General features: G+C 25.8%; 1 protein-coding gene across 1 annotated transcript; it reads right to left on the bottom strand.

The window, feature by feature from the left end:
* Positions 1-117: 117 nt before the first annotated feature.
* On the bottom strand, positions 118-16,586 carry LOC135957959 (dynein light chain 2, cytoplasmic). The gene is made up of 3 exons (XM_065508809.1): positions 16,431-16,586; positions 10,323-10,559; positions 118-2,155 (listed from the first exon to the last, which is right to left on the bottom strand). The coding sequence occupies exons 2-3, from the start codon at positions 10,428-10,430 to the stop codon at positions 1,994-1,996; spliced, it is 270 nt and encodes an 89-aa protein (XP_065364881.1). The 5' UTR covers positions 10,431-10,559; positions 16,431-16,586; the 3' UTR covers positions 118-1,993.
* Between the last annotated feature and the right edge of the window lie 954 nt (positions 16,587-17,540).

The raw sequence follows: 17,540 nt of genomic DNA, 5'->3' as shown, positions 1-17,540 counted from the left end.
GAAATCTCAGGAAGGGAGTATATTAAATTCTTGTGCAAAAAATTTATTTCAAAATCACAAAACACTCACATTTATTGCCATAATTACTACTACTACAGACAGAAAACAACAACACTGTTTATTTAGACTTAAATTTTTATTTTTCAAATTATAAACAATTACATTTATATTAATTAAACATTAATTTAAATGTTACATTCTAAACATAAAAAAGATAACAAAAAGAGCTAAATGGAAAAAAAGTAGGAAAAAAGGATTAAAATTGTAAAAAACTCTCAAAAGTTCTTAACAAAATTAAAAAAAAATTAAGAAAAAAATATATTTCACGTCTAAGGGTGCATAGTAAAATGGTTTAAAAAATTATTGCATTTTTTAAAAGTGCAATGAGTGAGATAGATGATTATTTTGTTGGTTTTTTTTTTTGTTTCTTAATTTTTTGTTACATTTTTTATAAGGGATTTGAATTACTAAAATAAGAAGTCATTTATATAGAGCACTTATGCGTTCAATTTGTTTGTTGGGCAGTTGATACTAAATATATTTAAAAATTAAGAGTAATAAAGAGTTTATATTAGAGGCAGATAAAAAGAGTGAAAGGGATGAAGAAAGAGATACAGAGCGAGGGAGTAAGAGAAAGTCTACTAAATGAATATATTTAGGAATATGTTTATTTACTGCTGCTATAGATTTTATAATTCAAAATTTGTTTAAACAAATTAAACAAATAAGAAAAGTTAATTGCTGCATCAACAACTAACATAACTGCAGTATAGGCCTTCTTTATACGTTTATGCCAATGGCTTAACAAGTACCTGCTTTAAATCGTAAATTTATTTATTTAAGTATTTCTGCTGAAAAAATGGCCTTTACTGTTAATTTTTTGTTAAGTACTTTTAGCATGTTATGTTAGCTAATATTTTTCATTAAAATATATTTTCTTTTCTTTTAAGTTAAAGAAAATTTTTGGGATTTGTGTTAAATTTTTGTTTTTAATCAAAAAATATATAACTTTTCTTTTAAAATCTTGTTTTATTTACTTATTTCTTAAGATGGATGGCCATATTTTGTTTTAAGTTTGCAATTCAATTCATTTTATTTTAAAACAAACAAACAAAAAATTAAAAAAAGTTGTTAAAATTTAAAGAATTTATATATTTGTTATATGTATTTCTATAATTTTAAATTTTCAGTGTTTTCTTTTTAAATTCAAAATAATTTTCAAATTTTCTTTATTTTTTTTATTATTTCAATTAATTTATTTCTTTTTTTCTATATAATTTCATTACAAAGAGAATAATTTCAATTTGAAAACATAGAAAATAAATGAAATAAACTCAAAAAAACGTTTTCATTTACAGGGTGAAATTTTGTTTTTTGTTTTGTTACACATAAATAAAGGTGAAAAAAGTGTTTAAGTATGTATGTAAGTTAATTTAAGTTGAATTCAGTTTTGTCCACAAATAGAATTTTCTTCTTCATTTAAAATTCTTAAAAGCATAAATACTAAAGTTATGTATTTATAATTCAAAATTTTCGCACAAAAAAGCAAACCAAACTTATTATTACAAAAGACATTTACCAAAAATAAAAAACTCAAACCAACCAAAAAGTGTAGAAAAAATATAGGTAGTAAATATTGTTATAAACATGAAATTGAAATTGTTACTATTTTATCATTTAAATTACTATACTTTCCCCTTCTTCTTTCAGCATCTTTCTTGTTTGGTTTTATTTTTTCTACATAAATTGTAAAATAGCTTAAATTCTGCTGGATTTTTTTTTGTTGTTGTGGTATAATATTCTTATTTCTTTCTGTTAATGTAATTTTGTTGTTTGTAGGTTTTTTGTTGTTGTAATTGTTTTTCTCTCTTTTTATTTCAATAATTTCGTCATGTGGTTTTTTATTTTTGTGGTTCAATTTAATGGTAGTTGTTTTTTTATTATTATTATTTTGAAATATTGTGTTTTTTTATGTTTTTTTGTTTTAGCTAATTTAACCGCTCTTGAATAATAGAATTGCCACCTGGCCTAAGTAAAAGTATATGAAATGACGTGTTTCATGCGTTACATAGGAGCCGAAATTTCTTCCTACAATACAATGCCATGTGGGGTTGTATTTTTTGTCGAACTCCTTCTTGATAAAGGCAGCAATGTCCTGGAATGGAAAAATATAAAAAAATGGATTAGTATTAAAAGTGATTATTTTAAAAAAATATTAAAAGCCTAAAAGTATGCTACACATATTTTCATTGGTACTTTTTTTGTCTTTTTAATTGTAATTTTTTAGATTAAATTTAAAAATGTTTCATTGTTTAATAACATTTACAAAATCTAAAATTAATTACAATAAAATTTTATAAGAAATTGATAAAAATTTCAATATTATTTGAATATACATGTAATTTAAATTTATTTCGTAATTTTTTGTATTTATTAGGGTCTAAAAGAAGAGATTTTGAACTTTTTTTTAAAAAAAAAATTTTTATCAAATTTTTACTTTTTTAAAAACAAAAAAATACGAGTTTTAAGAAAAATTTTATATTTTATAAAAAAAAATATTTTTTTACTTTTTTTATAAAATTTTAGTACCTACATAATTTTTTTTTGAAAAAAAAATTTTATTTTTTATAAAAAATATTTTTACTTTTTTAAAAACAAAAAATACGAGTTTTAAGAAAAAATTAATTTTTTATAAAAAAAAATTTTGGAATTTAAAATTTAGAATTTTTTACTTTTTTATAAAATTTTATTAAAAAAAAAAATTTTACAAAATTTTAATTTCTTTATATTTTATAAAAAGTCGAGTAAAATTTATAGTAATTTTCTTATTTGAGTTATGGCATTTGATATAGAGCAAGAAATTTAGTTATCCTAATTTCGATATCGAAATCATTTTTCGATACGTGATCGAATGCGTTAATTTGGCTGGCCCGTTTTGCTGCTTTTCCTGTAATTTGAATATATATCGTAGATTTTTTTTATTAGGGTCTTAAAGCTGTAAACATTAATTTTTTATATAAAAAAAAATTTTGAAATTTTTATTAAAAAAAAATTTTGAATTTTTTTTACTTTTTTAAAAACAAAAATTTAAATTTTGATTTTTTTAAAAAAAAAATTGTAATTTAAACAAAATTCTAATTTTTTTATAAAAATTTATAGTAATTTTCTTATTTGAGTTATGGGCATTTGATATAGAGCAATTTTTTTATTAGGGTCTTAAAGCTGTAAACATTAATTTTTTATATAAAAAAAAAATTTTGCAATTTTTAATAAAAAAAATTTTGAATTTTTTTACTTTTTTAAAAACAAAAAAAATTTTAAGTTTGATTTTTTTAAAAAAAAAATTGTAATTTAAACAAAATTCTAATTTTTTTATTTTTTTATAAAAATTTATAAAATTTATAGTAATTTTCTTATTTGAGTTATGGGCATTTGTACAATTTATCCTAATTTCGATATCGAAATTATTTTTCGATGCGATTCGTGATCGAATGCGATAATTTGGCTGGCCCGTTTTGCAGCTTTTCCTGTAATTTAAATTTATTTCGTAGATTCTTTTTTATTAGGGTCTTAAAGAATCTGTAAAAATTAATTTTTATATAAAAAAAAGATTTTGAAATTTTTATTAAAAAAATTTTGATTTTTTTTATCTCAGGTAGATGGAAAGCTAGATGCTTCTTCAATAATACCTTGTAAGCTATTGATACAGGCTACTCAGAGCCTTTGGAATTACCCTTTATGGGGGTCTTTAAAGTCGTCAGTCATACCGAATAGTAAATTAAATTAGCCTGTATTAAACAGCTGTTCGAAGTCGCAAATTTGGCCGCTCTATTGAACATTGTCTTCAACAATGTTATATCCAAGACCAGTCTGTCAAATACTTTTAGATAATCCAAGGCCTATTGTATTAAACAGTTGAATAACAACCAATAATTCAGCCAATTACATGAATCATAAGACTTAAACAATTATTAGAGTATAATTTATTGAATGCAGAATTAAAATATCCTTCCAAATAAACCTAAAAACTAAAATACCTTTACCCTTGTGTTAAATTTAACAAAAAAATAGCTATTGCACAAAATTTTATTATAAAAATTCTGCCAGACTAATAAACTATAGCCTAATTTGGGGCGCCAGGCATAAAAAACATAAACAACCCACAAAAAAAAAAAGAAAAACTCTTTCTAAACAAAAGTGGGGTGAAAAACAACAACAAAACAAGTAATTTCTTGCCTTAGCACCGACAGGTATTGGAAATCTGAAGTTCATTTTTTGTGCACACAACACTTTCAACTTGAATTTTTATTTTTTTTTTATATTTGTTATGTTGTTATTTGTTAAATTAATATAATTAAACACGCGATGCCAAATAACTACAAATAATTTTGTGTAAATATGTTTTGTTTGTTAAATAAACTATAAAATAAAGATCTTTAATATAGGTATAAGGCATTATAACTACAAGCATTGTAGTACCTACATATATAGTTGGTGTAAATTGTACTGTTAAATCAATAAATTCTATAGAATATGCATTAACAAAGTTGTCATACACTCTTTATCTAGCTTACAATAACATTCAACATTTATATTATACTAGATAGATAGATACATAGGTAGGTAGGTATGTAGTAGAATATAATAAATTTACCCTGCTACAATTTAATAGCTCTACCGCCACCACCACTGACCGCTACTACTACAGCAGCTGGCTGGCTGGCTGCTTGATTCAGGTTTTTATTATTGCATTGCACTGCCTTTGCTTTGCTGATTTTAGTGGTTGGGGTTTGGTGGGTTGTTGTTATTGTTGCCAAGGGTATGTCGGCCTAAATGGCCTAAATGTATACTTTACTTTATAAGTTTGTGATATTAAACAGATAATAATAATATTAGTTGTTCTATATATTTATTATTATATAGTCGTAGTAGTAGTTTTCATTTCTTTGTAAATATTTTAACATATTTTGTGCGTGTTTTAGTTTAATTTCAGTTTTTTGTTATGTTAACAACAGCATTTTTTTTCATATTAAGTTTAGTTGTTAATCGTTGTTTTTTATTAAAAGTCAGTTTTTCAATTATAAGAACTTGTTGTTTTCAAAAAGACTCCTACTTCTTTCTTTCCTCTTCCTGGCAATATAAAAAAACAAATACATTTTTTTTGGAATTTGTTTCAAACACGCACCTTTTAACCTAAATTCTAAATTCTCCTTCGTTTTGAAATTTTGGGGGGAAATTTACTTTTAAAGGTTTGTGGAACAAAAATTATTGAACTAAAAGTTTACCTTTAAACTTTATAAATATTCTTTTACGTCTTTTTAACTGGCTTGGAAAATTCTTATAAAAACCTTTAATGTTTCTTTAATGACTATTTTCCTTTTTAACGTATTTTTTCCTCCCTGCCTCTGCTTTTTTTCTTGTTTTCTAGTTTCAAATTAAATTTCCGTTTTATGTTTTCACTTTTCAATTTGTGTGATGCTAGAGAAAACACACTTATACACATTTATACTTTCAACTTTTTTTAGTAAGAAAATGTTTATTTTTGGAATATGTATAACCAACAAAAGTTTTAAACAATTTATAGTTTGATGTTAAAATATTGATTGTTTATGACAAGAATACTTATTGGCTACAATAAAATTGAAAGTAAGGATTTGAACTATCAGGCAGAAATGTTGCTCTTAAATTGCACTTTTTTCTAAAATGCAATGACAGCGGGTGAACTACAAATGTTGCACTACATATTTGAAAATATGTAATTAAATTACACTTTTTATATTAGCAGCATTCATATTCACTAAAATCGGGAACAAATTTTAATTTTGTAGGCCTCAATTTATGGCTTTTTCCATAAAAAATACTTTTTGTTACTAAAAATGTCCCTAGATAATTAAGATTTAAATTTAATCTAAATCTAACATACAAATAATAAGAATTTGTTTATAATTTGTGCTCTAATTTTGTTTATTTATAATTTTCTAACGATATTCAAGAGTTTGAGTAAAAAAATCCCATTTGGTACTTTTTGCAAAAAGTACCAAATTTTTGGGTACTTTTTCAAAAAATTACCAAATTTACAGAAATGCTCTCCAAAGAGTTTTAAGCTATTTCAACATAAACATTTTAGCAAAACTTGGCTAATTGTGTTTAAAAGGTATTAATTTCTTATATTTTATTGATTTTAAGAACAAATTTATAATTTTCTAACGATATTTAAGCGTTCTGAGTGCAAAAATCACATTTGGTACTTTTTGCAAAAAGTACCAAATTTTTCAAAAAAGTACCAAATTTGCTCTCCAAAGAGTTTTAAGCTATTTTAACATAAACATTTTAGCAAAACTAGGCTAATTGTGTTTAAAAGGTATTAATTTCTTATATTTTATTGATTTTAAAAACTATATTTATAATTTTCTAACGATATTCAAGAGTTCTGAGTAAAAAAATCACATTTGGTACTTTTTGCAAAAAGTACCAAATTTTTGGGTACTTTTTCAAAAAAGTACCAAATTTACAAAAATGATCTCCAAAGAGTTTTAATCTATTTCAACATAAACATTTTAGCAAAACTAGGCTAATTGTGTTTAAAAGGTATTAATTTCTTATATTTTATTGATTTTAAAAACTAATTTATAATTTTCTAACGATATTCAAGAGTTCTGAGTAAAAAAAATCACATTTGGTACTTTTTGCAAAAAGTACCAAATTTTTGGGTACTTTTTCAAAAAAGTACCAAATTTACAGAAATGTCTCTCAAAGAGTTTTAAGCTATTTTAACATAAACATTTTAGCAAAACTAGGCTAATTGTGTTTAAAAGGTATTCATTTCTTATATTTTATTGATTTTAAAAACTAATTTATAATTTTCTAACGATATTTAAGCGTTCTGAGTGCAAAAATCACATTTGGTACTTTTTGCAAAAAGTACCAAATTTTTGGGTATTTTTTCAAAAAAGTACCAAATTTACAGAAATGCTCCGCAAAAGTTTTTAAGCAATTTTAATGTAAACATTTTAGCAAAACTAGAATAATTGTGTTAAAAAAATTTAAAAATTTCTTACATTTCACTGATTTTAAACAAAAACGTTCAGTTATAGTATATAGCTTTATTATTATTAGCTCTACTGGAAAAACTTTAATATATAAATAAATTTTAAATAATTATTGTTTACAGTTAACTGCGATTATAATCTAGTCTTTTGTAATAATAAATTTTAACACGTGTTTATAAATTTATAAAATGAAAAATAAAAATGCAAAACAAAAAACAAAAAACCCGCACACACATATTAAATGAGCTAATTTCACACTTATCCCTACAGTTTAGGCAATTTGTGTAAGTAGAAAGTGTGGGTATGTGTGTGAAACCCCCTTAGGGGTATGCTACACTTAACATTTATTATAGCTCACGAGTTTTAAACGTCTAGTTAAGTGATGATGACACTTTTTTCTGGTTTTATTTATTTTTTTTTTCTGAAATTTATTTTCACAATTATGTATTTTTTTTGTGCAGTTTTCCTAACGCGATTACCTTAGGTAAATTTAACCCTGGCTGGCATTTTTATATATTTTTTTTTGTTCGAAAACTAACCTCTAAACTATTAGGGAATGAGTAAAATCACTGTCATTACCTTGGTTAAATGCCATGGTATATGCAGGCACACACGCTGGCTGACACTCAAAACAATTGCCTTAAAGCTTAAATATGTGTGTTTAAATGTAGCAGTGAGTAGACTGAATTTATGCATGCGTATTAAGAGGAGAAGTTGCCCTACTTTCGTAAATCATTATTTAAATATGTAACAATATTTAGGATTAAAACAGAATTTTATATAGCTAAGCCATAACTAATAGTTTGATATAAATTGTGATATAAACTCCAAAAATTTCAGCTGAAATATTGATTCCTACCTTCCTGCTTAAATGCATACTTTTTTATATTTAAGTGTTTTTTTACGTTTAAGAGTTCTATCCTAAAAAACATAATTACACACTTCTCAGTTATAAATACAAAATTGCTATTAGATGAGAGGTATTTATATGCACTGGAGGGGTTTTCATTTCTTTTAATACCTTTTTTATTTTTAAAAAAAATCTTATTTTTTTATAGGGTATTTAAATGAGTAACTGGCTGCCTAATGTGTGTAAGCAAATACAACGAAAAAAAATCGTTTTACTTGTAAATCTTTTTTTTTTTAAAAAAAAACAGTGGGTATTTGTCTACGGATTTTCCTTGTACATACTACATTTTCAGTGTCACTATATTGAAATTATTGATTTTTTGTTGTTGTTGTTGTTCTTGTTGGTTTATTGTTCAGCGTGTGTTCGTTCCGTTCACCATATAATGTGTACATCAACATCATCAACCTACACTTTTGTATAACATACTTCCGTTCTAACATTGATTTGCTTTTAGGAAAATTATAATAACAAAATAAACTAAAAATGTATGAAAAAATAAATAAACAACATATTGGAAAAATAATTAGATCTTTAAAATGTCATTGAACTTAAATTGAAATTACATTTAAATTATCAACTAATAAAGTTTAAATTCTTGTTATTATATAAATATTTATTACATAAACTAGTTGGAGGATGTTGTAACACTGTTTCCGAGAGTTATTTCCGGGAGAAAAAACTTTCGATTGCTACAGCTGTCACTGAGTTGAGTATCTTTGGCGGAGTAAGACTCGGTTCGCTCAGGAGCGAAGATCCAATTTAAAAATATTAAATTAACTTGTGTTTAAACACGAAGGTGTAACTCAATACCTAACAAAAAAATTGCTAGGCTTTTGAAAAACCAAAATCGTTACTACGTTATATGCATAAATAATACGTTATAAGAATAAAGGCTACGTTTTCAGCATAAAGACTAGATTATCCACAAAAGACTACGTTATCAGCATAATGATTACGTTATTAACAAAAATACTACGTTATCTGCATAAATACTGCGTTATCCGCATAAACACTACGTTATCAGAATAAAGACTACGTTACCAGCTTAAATACTATGTTATTTACAAAAAAAGGCTACGTTATCAGCATAAAGACTACAGCATATTGACTACGTTGTCTGCATAGAGACTACGATATTTGCATAATGTTATGTTATCAGCATTAAGGCTACATTATGTGCATAAATACTACATTATCAGAAGAAAGACTACTTTATCAGCATAAACAGAAACCATTCAAACAAGTCATTCCCACGACAGCCGGTTCTACGTACCGGAATGATCCGAGTTCACTCGGCCAAGGGCTGTTAACCCAGCAATCACTGCTGCTAAAACAACAACAACCAAAAAACTGCGTCATTTGCAAGATAATTACGCAATCATCATAAGTACTATGTTGTAAGCATAATGAATATGACACCAGCACATTGGATGCTTTTAAAACATCAAAATCTGCTAGTCATTAACGTAAAGTCAAATTTATTAGCATAAGGACTACCACAGCAGCATCAAGACTAAGTCATGAATAGAATGACTATGTCAGAAGCCTCAAGACTACGTCATTAGTATAATGACTACATCAGCAGCATCAAGACTACGTTATTAACAGAATGACTATGTCAGCAGCATAAAGACTACGTTGTCAGCTTATTAACTATGTCATCTGAATAAAGACTATATTAATATATTTTAAAATACGTTCTTTAAAACAAAGACTATGTCATTTTCAAAATGACTAACAGCAAATTGACAACGTTTTTAATATACTGGATAATGACTCCTACTTCAGACTAATAACTATGTTATTTTTTTTCTATCAAATAAATTTTAAAAATAAGAAAACTTTCTTGATTTTGCAATTATTTAACTCTGTTTGTAATAACAATGAATTCGACCCAATTTGCGTCAAACAAGATACAAGTGAGATTGCAAAAAAAGAAAACTTTAACAATTTGTTTATAAACTCATAAATATTAAAAACAAAATAAATATTGTTTAATATAAACAAAACTAAAAAGATAACAGCAACAGTTAAAAATTTATTTACAGCTAGTTATCTTATAAAACATTTCACTCAAAATTAAAAAAGTAAGACAAAATTAAACCAAAACAAACAAAAGCAAATAAAATAGAAATGTTTATAAAAAAAAACAGCCTTGAATCTAGATTTTTATTAAGATTTTTCGCTATAAATCCCTAAAGCTTTAAATGATAAGTAATTATAATGTTATTAACCTTCTTTCTTATTAGGCTATCAATTACAATTGCTATTAATTTGCAATTACATGTTACAATTAATAAAATCTCAACTAATAACTGAAGGTTGTTGGTGGAAATGTCTGATTGACTGACTGACTGACTTACCTTTTCGATATTATATTTTTCCAAGGCTTGTGTCGCACAATCCACAGCATCTTGTTGCATTTCTTCGCTCATATCAGCATTTTTAATGACAGCTTTGCGGTCCGACATATTTGTGGCTTATGTGTGTGTGTGTGGATGTGTGTGTTGATTTGTGGTAATTTTGGGTTTGGGATTCTTGTTGTTGATTTTACTTATATAATATTATTATATTATTAAGTAATAATCCAAAATATAGAGCTGCAATGAATTATAGAAAATTAGAAATATATTAAAAACTAAATTTACAAAGATTTACAAATTTTTGTTCTGACAATTGAAATTATGACAAATAAATCAGTTTCAGTTTTCTTCTTTTAAATTAAGAAAAAAAGTACATGTGAAAAAAGTAAAGCTACAAGCACAATAATCAAACAAAATGCCTAAAATTCTTGTAATTTAATTAAATTACATCTCCTAAAATATGAATAAATCTAAGAATCCCCTTATTAACTTAATTATCCTCAAATGTTCAAATAAATTTATTAAGTTTTCAAAAGAAATCAATTAGTCATTTCGTTTAATTTACCTAAAAATGCGGTAATTTTTATGCGAATTTTATTTTTAGCAATTTCTTCAAAACATTAACTCGTATAATCAATTGAACAGCCATTACCCCACACAACAATAAGATTAAACAATAAAAAAAACCAAACCGGCACATACAATTTGTTTGCTCAATTACAAAATCACAATTGTAATGCATTTGAAACCAAACCAAAACATTGTGTACAACAAATAAATAAAGCAATTGGAAACAACAAAAAGCATGACGTTTTTGAATGAAAAAAAAAAATTAAATAAATAAAAATAAACACAATATATTACGTATTTAAGTGGTGGTCAGTCAGTCAGTCCGTCAGTCAGCTTGCTTGTTTGTTATTTATTGTTATCAACGAAAGTAAAAGTAAATAAATTTGAAAAACATCAAATAAACGGCTGAATGAATTGCATGGGAAAATCGGTTTATAAACATTTGAGATGTAACGAATACAAAATGCCCTAAATAAGAAAAAAAAATTAAGTACGTGTAGGTTTACTGAATAGGGTAATTATGTAGGTTGTTGGGTTTTTGTTACAGCAGCTGGCTCAGGGGCTGTTGTGTGTTAATACAGGTGTAGTTGTCTACAAATATTGACAGTTTAAAGATGTTAGGGTAGGTGGTAGGTCATGTTTAAACATTTAAAGAATGTTTTTAACATTAAATATAATTTGAAATCTTTATAGTTTTGATTTTGCTTTTAATTTAGCTAGACAGGAGGTGCCAAAGTTAACAGATTGTTAAAGACTTTTTATACACTTCCAATATGAGTTGGTAAGTAATAGATAGATAGCGTAGTCTGTATGTTGAAATTAATTTTCCAAATCCCCCAAATAACTTGCATACATTATTGATACATCAATATATCCGCCATAGACCTGGTTCGTTTGCTATTTAAATTCGAGAAAATAGGACCACAAATGGCCGAGATCGAAAGAGTCGAAATTGACTTTTTGATTGGAAAAAAATCGAACAATCGATTACGTTATTCGAAAACTCGATAAAATTATTTAAATAAAAAACAAGTAAGAGAGCTATATTCGGCTGTGCCAAATCTTATGCTGGGTATACACGATACTATTTTTCGTACTAATCGTAGTATGAGTTGAAGTACGATTTTGTGATAGACGTTACTACAAATCGTACTATTTCCTTTGAAAAAAATGACAAGTAACAAAAATATCACAAAAATCAAAAATTTTTGATTTTCATACTTCGTTAGTACGACAACATGATACACGTTACTAATTTCATACTTATACGATTTATCGTACGACTTATCGTAACGTGTATACCTAGCATTAGATACCCTTCACCAAATTATACTTAAAAATAATTTTTTTTAAATATTTTTAGGTAAACAAAATTTATTTTTTTTTTACAAATTTTTGATAAAAATTTTTTTCTTTTCGAAATAGTTTTTGATTTTTTAAAAAAAAAAAGTTTTTTCCAAATTTTTTTTTTTAAATTTTTTTTTTATTTTTTAAATTTTTTTTTTTGTAATTTTTAAACATTTTTTTTTTTTTGAAAAATAATTTGACAAAAAAAATTTTTGGATGAAAAAAAATTCAGGTTAAAAAATATTTTTCCCGATTTTGAACCATTGTAGGCCCAACTTACTATAGCTTTATTGAGGGTTTCCCTAAGTTTTCCTTATATCTCAGCCATGTGAGGCCGATTTTGTCCATTTTAAATAGCAACCGAGCCGGAAGAATTCCCGACATGTTGATGTATGAATCATTTAGTTATTTAGTGGCTACGGAATGTTGATTTCAACATACAGACGGACAGACGGAAATGGCTATATTGCCTTCGCTATCTATAACGATCCAGAATATATATACTTTTGGGGTCGCAAATGAAAAATGTAGAAATTACAAACGGGATGACACTCATGGCGTAGGGTATAAAAATTTTGTTAAAAAATATGGAGAAAAAAATCGAGTTATTTGAGGTTTTTAACTTATATTTCTGTCGAAATTTAATTTTTGTTTGGAAAAAAATTCGAACAATCGATTTCGTTATCCGAAAAAAAAGTCGAAAACTCAAATAGTCGATAAAAATATTTTGGTGAAAATTTTTTTTTAAAAAAAAAAATATTTGATGAAAAATAGGTAAAAAAAAAAAAATTTCAAATAAAAATATTTTGGAGAAAAAAAATTTTTTTTTTGAATTTTTTGGTGAAAAAAATATTTGATGAAAAATAGGTAAAAAAAAAATAATTTTTATGAAAAAAATGTTGGTGGGGAAAGAAAAATAGATGAACTAATCTAGGCAGTTGCGGTGTTTTGGTTATATCTCAGACATTTGTGGGACGATTTTCTCGGCTCTAAATAGCAAAATTTGAACAAGCTGCCTCATTTAGTTTGTGTTTGACAGCCACTGATAGCAGACTACCTCGTGACTTGAGGATAAATTGGAAAAAGTGAATTTCGTCTACTCATTAACCATCAATTTCAATGGTAAAAAAGTGGTTTAATGGATTTCTACAACCGAAACAATTGAAAAAATCACGATATGGTGTTGGCCGATCGGAGATAGGCATCTCAGATGGCTCAGTGTTTTCAATTTTAATTGATCACTTGGGTATGAGAAAGCTTTCCGCAAGATGGTGCAATAAATGCTCCCTTATTCGACCTATTCTCCGGATTTAGCGCCTAGTAACTATTTCTTGTTTTCAAACCTGAAGAAATGTCTTGGCGGAAAGAGATTAGAGTCCAGCGATGAAATCATCTCACAAAAAAAGGGTATTTTGATGGCCTCGACTAACTACTTTGTGTAGGTGAAACTTAAAATTTTGAAACAAAAAATATAGTTCATTGTATTTCATTTGATTTTATGATCAAATCTTACTGCACAGTTAAAAGTTACTTAGAATAAATCAAACTTTGTTCAACAATTTCAAATTTATCCAGCTATTTTCCATGTAATTAAATTGTTTGACCATAAAAAAAAAGCCTATTTAAATACAAAAATAGAAAAATATTTAATTTCATCAAAATAGTTATAAAATTTCTATTCCACGCAAATCTATATGAATTAATTTAAGTTGAATAGTATTTGAATAATAGCATGAAAACTATTTTTGGCTGAAAAAAACAAAAAAACCCGTTTTCATATCAACCGTAAAAGGCAGACTACAAATTGAATTTGAATATTAAATTAGAAAACAACAAAAAAAACATTTATGTATAGGTATAAATAAGTTTAAGCTAACACACTTTAGGTTAAAGGTATTTTTATAACAACCGCATTTAAGGAATCGATAATTTTGTTGAATCATTTTTCAGCTCAAGATAATTATAAACTTAAGAGAAAGAAGATAGATTGATTATTTTTATAATGACAAATAAAACATAAAAGGATTTAATGTAACAAGTTAGTGTCTAAACTATATTTTTGTATACCTATAATGTTGCTAAATTTAACACCTCCTACTTAAATTATTTTGTTTTTTTTTTATTGTTCACACTAAAATTAACTTGTATTTCATACTTGACTTAACATTGATGCACCGACAAAATAGTGAACATCATCATCATCAGCTGAATCTCTATATAAATGACCAAGAAAACTATCTGTGTATAGCTGAGTGAGTCAGTTTGTTTGTCCATTTAGAAAACTACTACAACTTCATAATAACACTTGATTGCATCCACTTTATACATAGTCAAGCTCTTGGTTTAGCTATTGTTTTGCTATTTTTTTTTTTTGTTGTATTTCTAAGTTTAAAAATCAGTTGTTAGTTAGAAATATACAAGTGTAAAAAAAACCATTGAAATTTAATGAATGAATAAATGCATGATGATATTGTTTGAAAGCAGACATCATCGACATCGTCAATATTATGACAACAACAATTAGGGTGTTTTTTTATTTTTATTTTATTCTATTGGTCTAGGGGAAGTGGGTGTGTGTGTCTAGCTAGGCACCTACACAATACAATTTTGAGCATATGTGCAAGATTTTAAAGAATTAAAAATAAAACAAAAGATATAAAACAACAACAAAAAAACACCTGTAAACAAATTGTTTTACTCGTATGTGCAGCAAGGCATTAAAAATAGAGATTGTAACTTAAAAGTTTTTAAGACTTTGTTAAGATTTAAATCTTTTTGCTCTAATTAGGAATAATTAAATGGCAATGACTGTAAAAAATTACTAAAATTACATAAAATAAACAATTTTAACAAATTTAATGTAAATACAAAACATTAAAATCTTGTAAGATCGTTGGGAAATTATATAATTATTTAATATTTTTGAAAAATGACAATGTCTTTAACTCAACATAGCAATGAGGCAGAAATAGAAGCCTTAACCCAGCCTATCATACATTAACAAACCCTATAGTACGATCATTTCATTTCAATATTCCCAAAATTATAAATTTTTCGAACTTTCAACTTTATTAAATTTTTTATGTCAGAATTTTGAAGTTTTGCAATTTATGAAAAGTAGATTTTTTTCAACTCTATCCAATTTTAATGTAAAAAAATATATTTTTGTTAGACCTATTGATGAGAAAAAAAAGGATTTTATAAAATTGTTATCCTAACCGATTATTCGACTTTTTTCCGAACAAAAACAATCGAATAATAGACTTATAGAACCCTACAACACCACAGCGGCTCAACATTAAGTATGGCAACCTAATGTTTACATTATGTTTGGCAGTTTTTGTTGTAAATAACCAAACATAACGGTTTTGTGTACGATCACTTTTTTTGTCATAATATGGTAACATTACACATTTTTAATAAACAAAAATACAAAGTCAAATGAGAAGCAAAAAAAAACAACAAATTTGGCACAAATTGTTAAAATAAAAAATCGCACATATCATACACAAACAATAATAATTTGTTCGAGAAAGTTCTTATCATTTTTGCATTAAAAATTAACTATTAACACAAAATAGATGAAAAAGATTGCAATTTAAGCTTTTAATATTAACCAAAAGTGATAAAATTTCACAATTAAACCCCTTTAAAAAACTTTTTTATTTAACAGACATTCTCAAATCAAATTAACTTTTCTTCAAAATTTGCTAATTTACATTTTAGCCCTTTAACCAACCACCCACTTTTTGAGCCATTTCTCATTCTTTAACACTTATCAACTTCTTTTTCTTGTTCGTAGGAACTCTTCGTGGTCGTTACCGCTAAACCACCTTGATTTTTTTCTGTGTGTGCTTCTTTTGCTACAAGAAACATAACTCACCGCTTTGAATTTATTTCTTCGTGGTTTGGGTTTGTACCTCTTGTCTTTTTTTATATCCTTTTTAGTTTAGGCAAAAAACGCAATTACCATTTAAAACTTACAAATTCTTTTAATTAACTTCTTGTTTAAAATCAATTTTCCTTATTTTTCACATGTACTTTTTTCGTTTTTTGTCATAAATATCTATGTAAACTTTATATTTTTTTTGGGTTTTAACAAAGAATTACTTTTTTTAGCTTTTTACGAGCCAGAAAAAATTTCAACGTAAAAAACGACAAAACGTGTAATTTGTTGTAATAATAATTTACTTCTTTTTGTAGCTGTTGTTGCAATTTAGATGCTTCTTTGGCGCTTAATATTTTAATATTACCGCAACGTTTGTAATATAATAATTATTTCGTATTTTTGCGTGTTGCTTGCACGGTGTTTTTAATATGAATATTATTTAGTAGTGCTTGTGTGTTTTCACACAATACAGTGAGATGATTGGATAAATTCAGGCGGCTTCTATCAGGCGACTTCTATCATTTTTCAATGTGTTAATTAATGTTGCCAGATGTTAATATCATAATTACCACTTGAATTTTCATAAAATATCTATGAAATTGTTTAAAAATAAGCATTTTTAATAAATTTATTTATTAATTATTATTTGAATATTACTACTAAATAGTAAATTTCAATTTAATCATTAAATTACAGCTAATTAATAGATATTTTGCAACAAATTTACCAAATCCCAGTAAAATGGAATTTTTTGATCTGGCAGAACTATTTCTCTATGGCTTTGACAGTTGCATTGTTGCTGTCAATGTATTGTGAATGGGTGTTGTTGTCTTTACTAAGTACTTATTGTGAATAATGACTATTTTGAATGAGGGAAGTAATGCCTGAATAACATAATGCATTTCTGTAAAATATATTTAGTTGTTTCTATAATTCCATTGAAATTAATTCCTAACACTGGGTCTACAACTGATATCAAATGCTTAACATTAACATAAAATAAATTATTGCTGTAATACATTTTATATCCAAATATTTTTTTACTACAAAATATTTATGAAAAATGTACATCAGTGGTGGGCATTAAGAAAATATGGAACATGAATTATAACATGTAAACTGTCCAGCAATTCGTTGTGATTTTTGTTTATTTTTTTTAAAAAAAATTCGTGTTATTTACATATAAATTACCGATTAAGTTCGGGGTTTAAGAGTGCCAACCACTGTTGCACATACATACATAAATATGTAAGTATTTTAACCGCCAGGAAATCTAAACATTTTTAAATATTTTCTACCTTACTTGATAATTTCAGGTTTTAATGGAAATTTCTTGCTTTTCTTACTCTCTAAATTTGCTATTTTATAGAATTAGTCATATTTTAATTAAAGAAATGTTTATTTAATGTTTT

Source organism: Calliphora vicina, chromosome 4 (assembly GCF_958450345.1).
Source record: "Calliphora vicina chromosome 4, idCalVici1.1, whole genome shotgun sequence".
NCBI lineage: Eukaryota > Metazoa > Arthropoda > Insecta > Diptera > Calliphoridae > Calliphora > Calliphora vicina.
Note: the sequence above shows the minus strand (reverse complement) of the source record. Positions and strands in the feature narration are given on the sequence as shown.

Coding starts and splice junctions, on each gene's coding strand:
- LOC135957959 (XM_065508809.1), bottom strand. CDS start 10,430: ATGTCGGACCGCAAAGCTGTCATTAAAAATGCTGATATGAGCGAAGAA. Junction 2,156..10,322: donor AAAAATATAATATCGAAAAG/GTAAGTCAGTCA, acceptor TTTCCATTCCAG/GACATTGCTGCCTTTATCAA.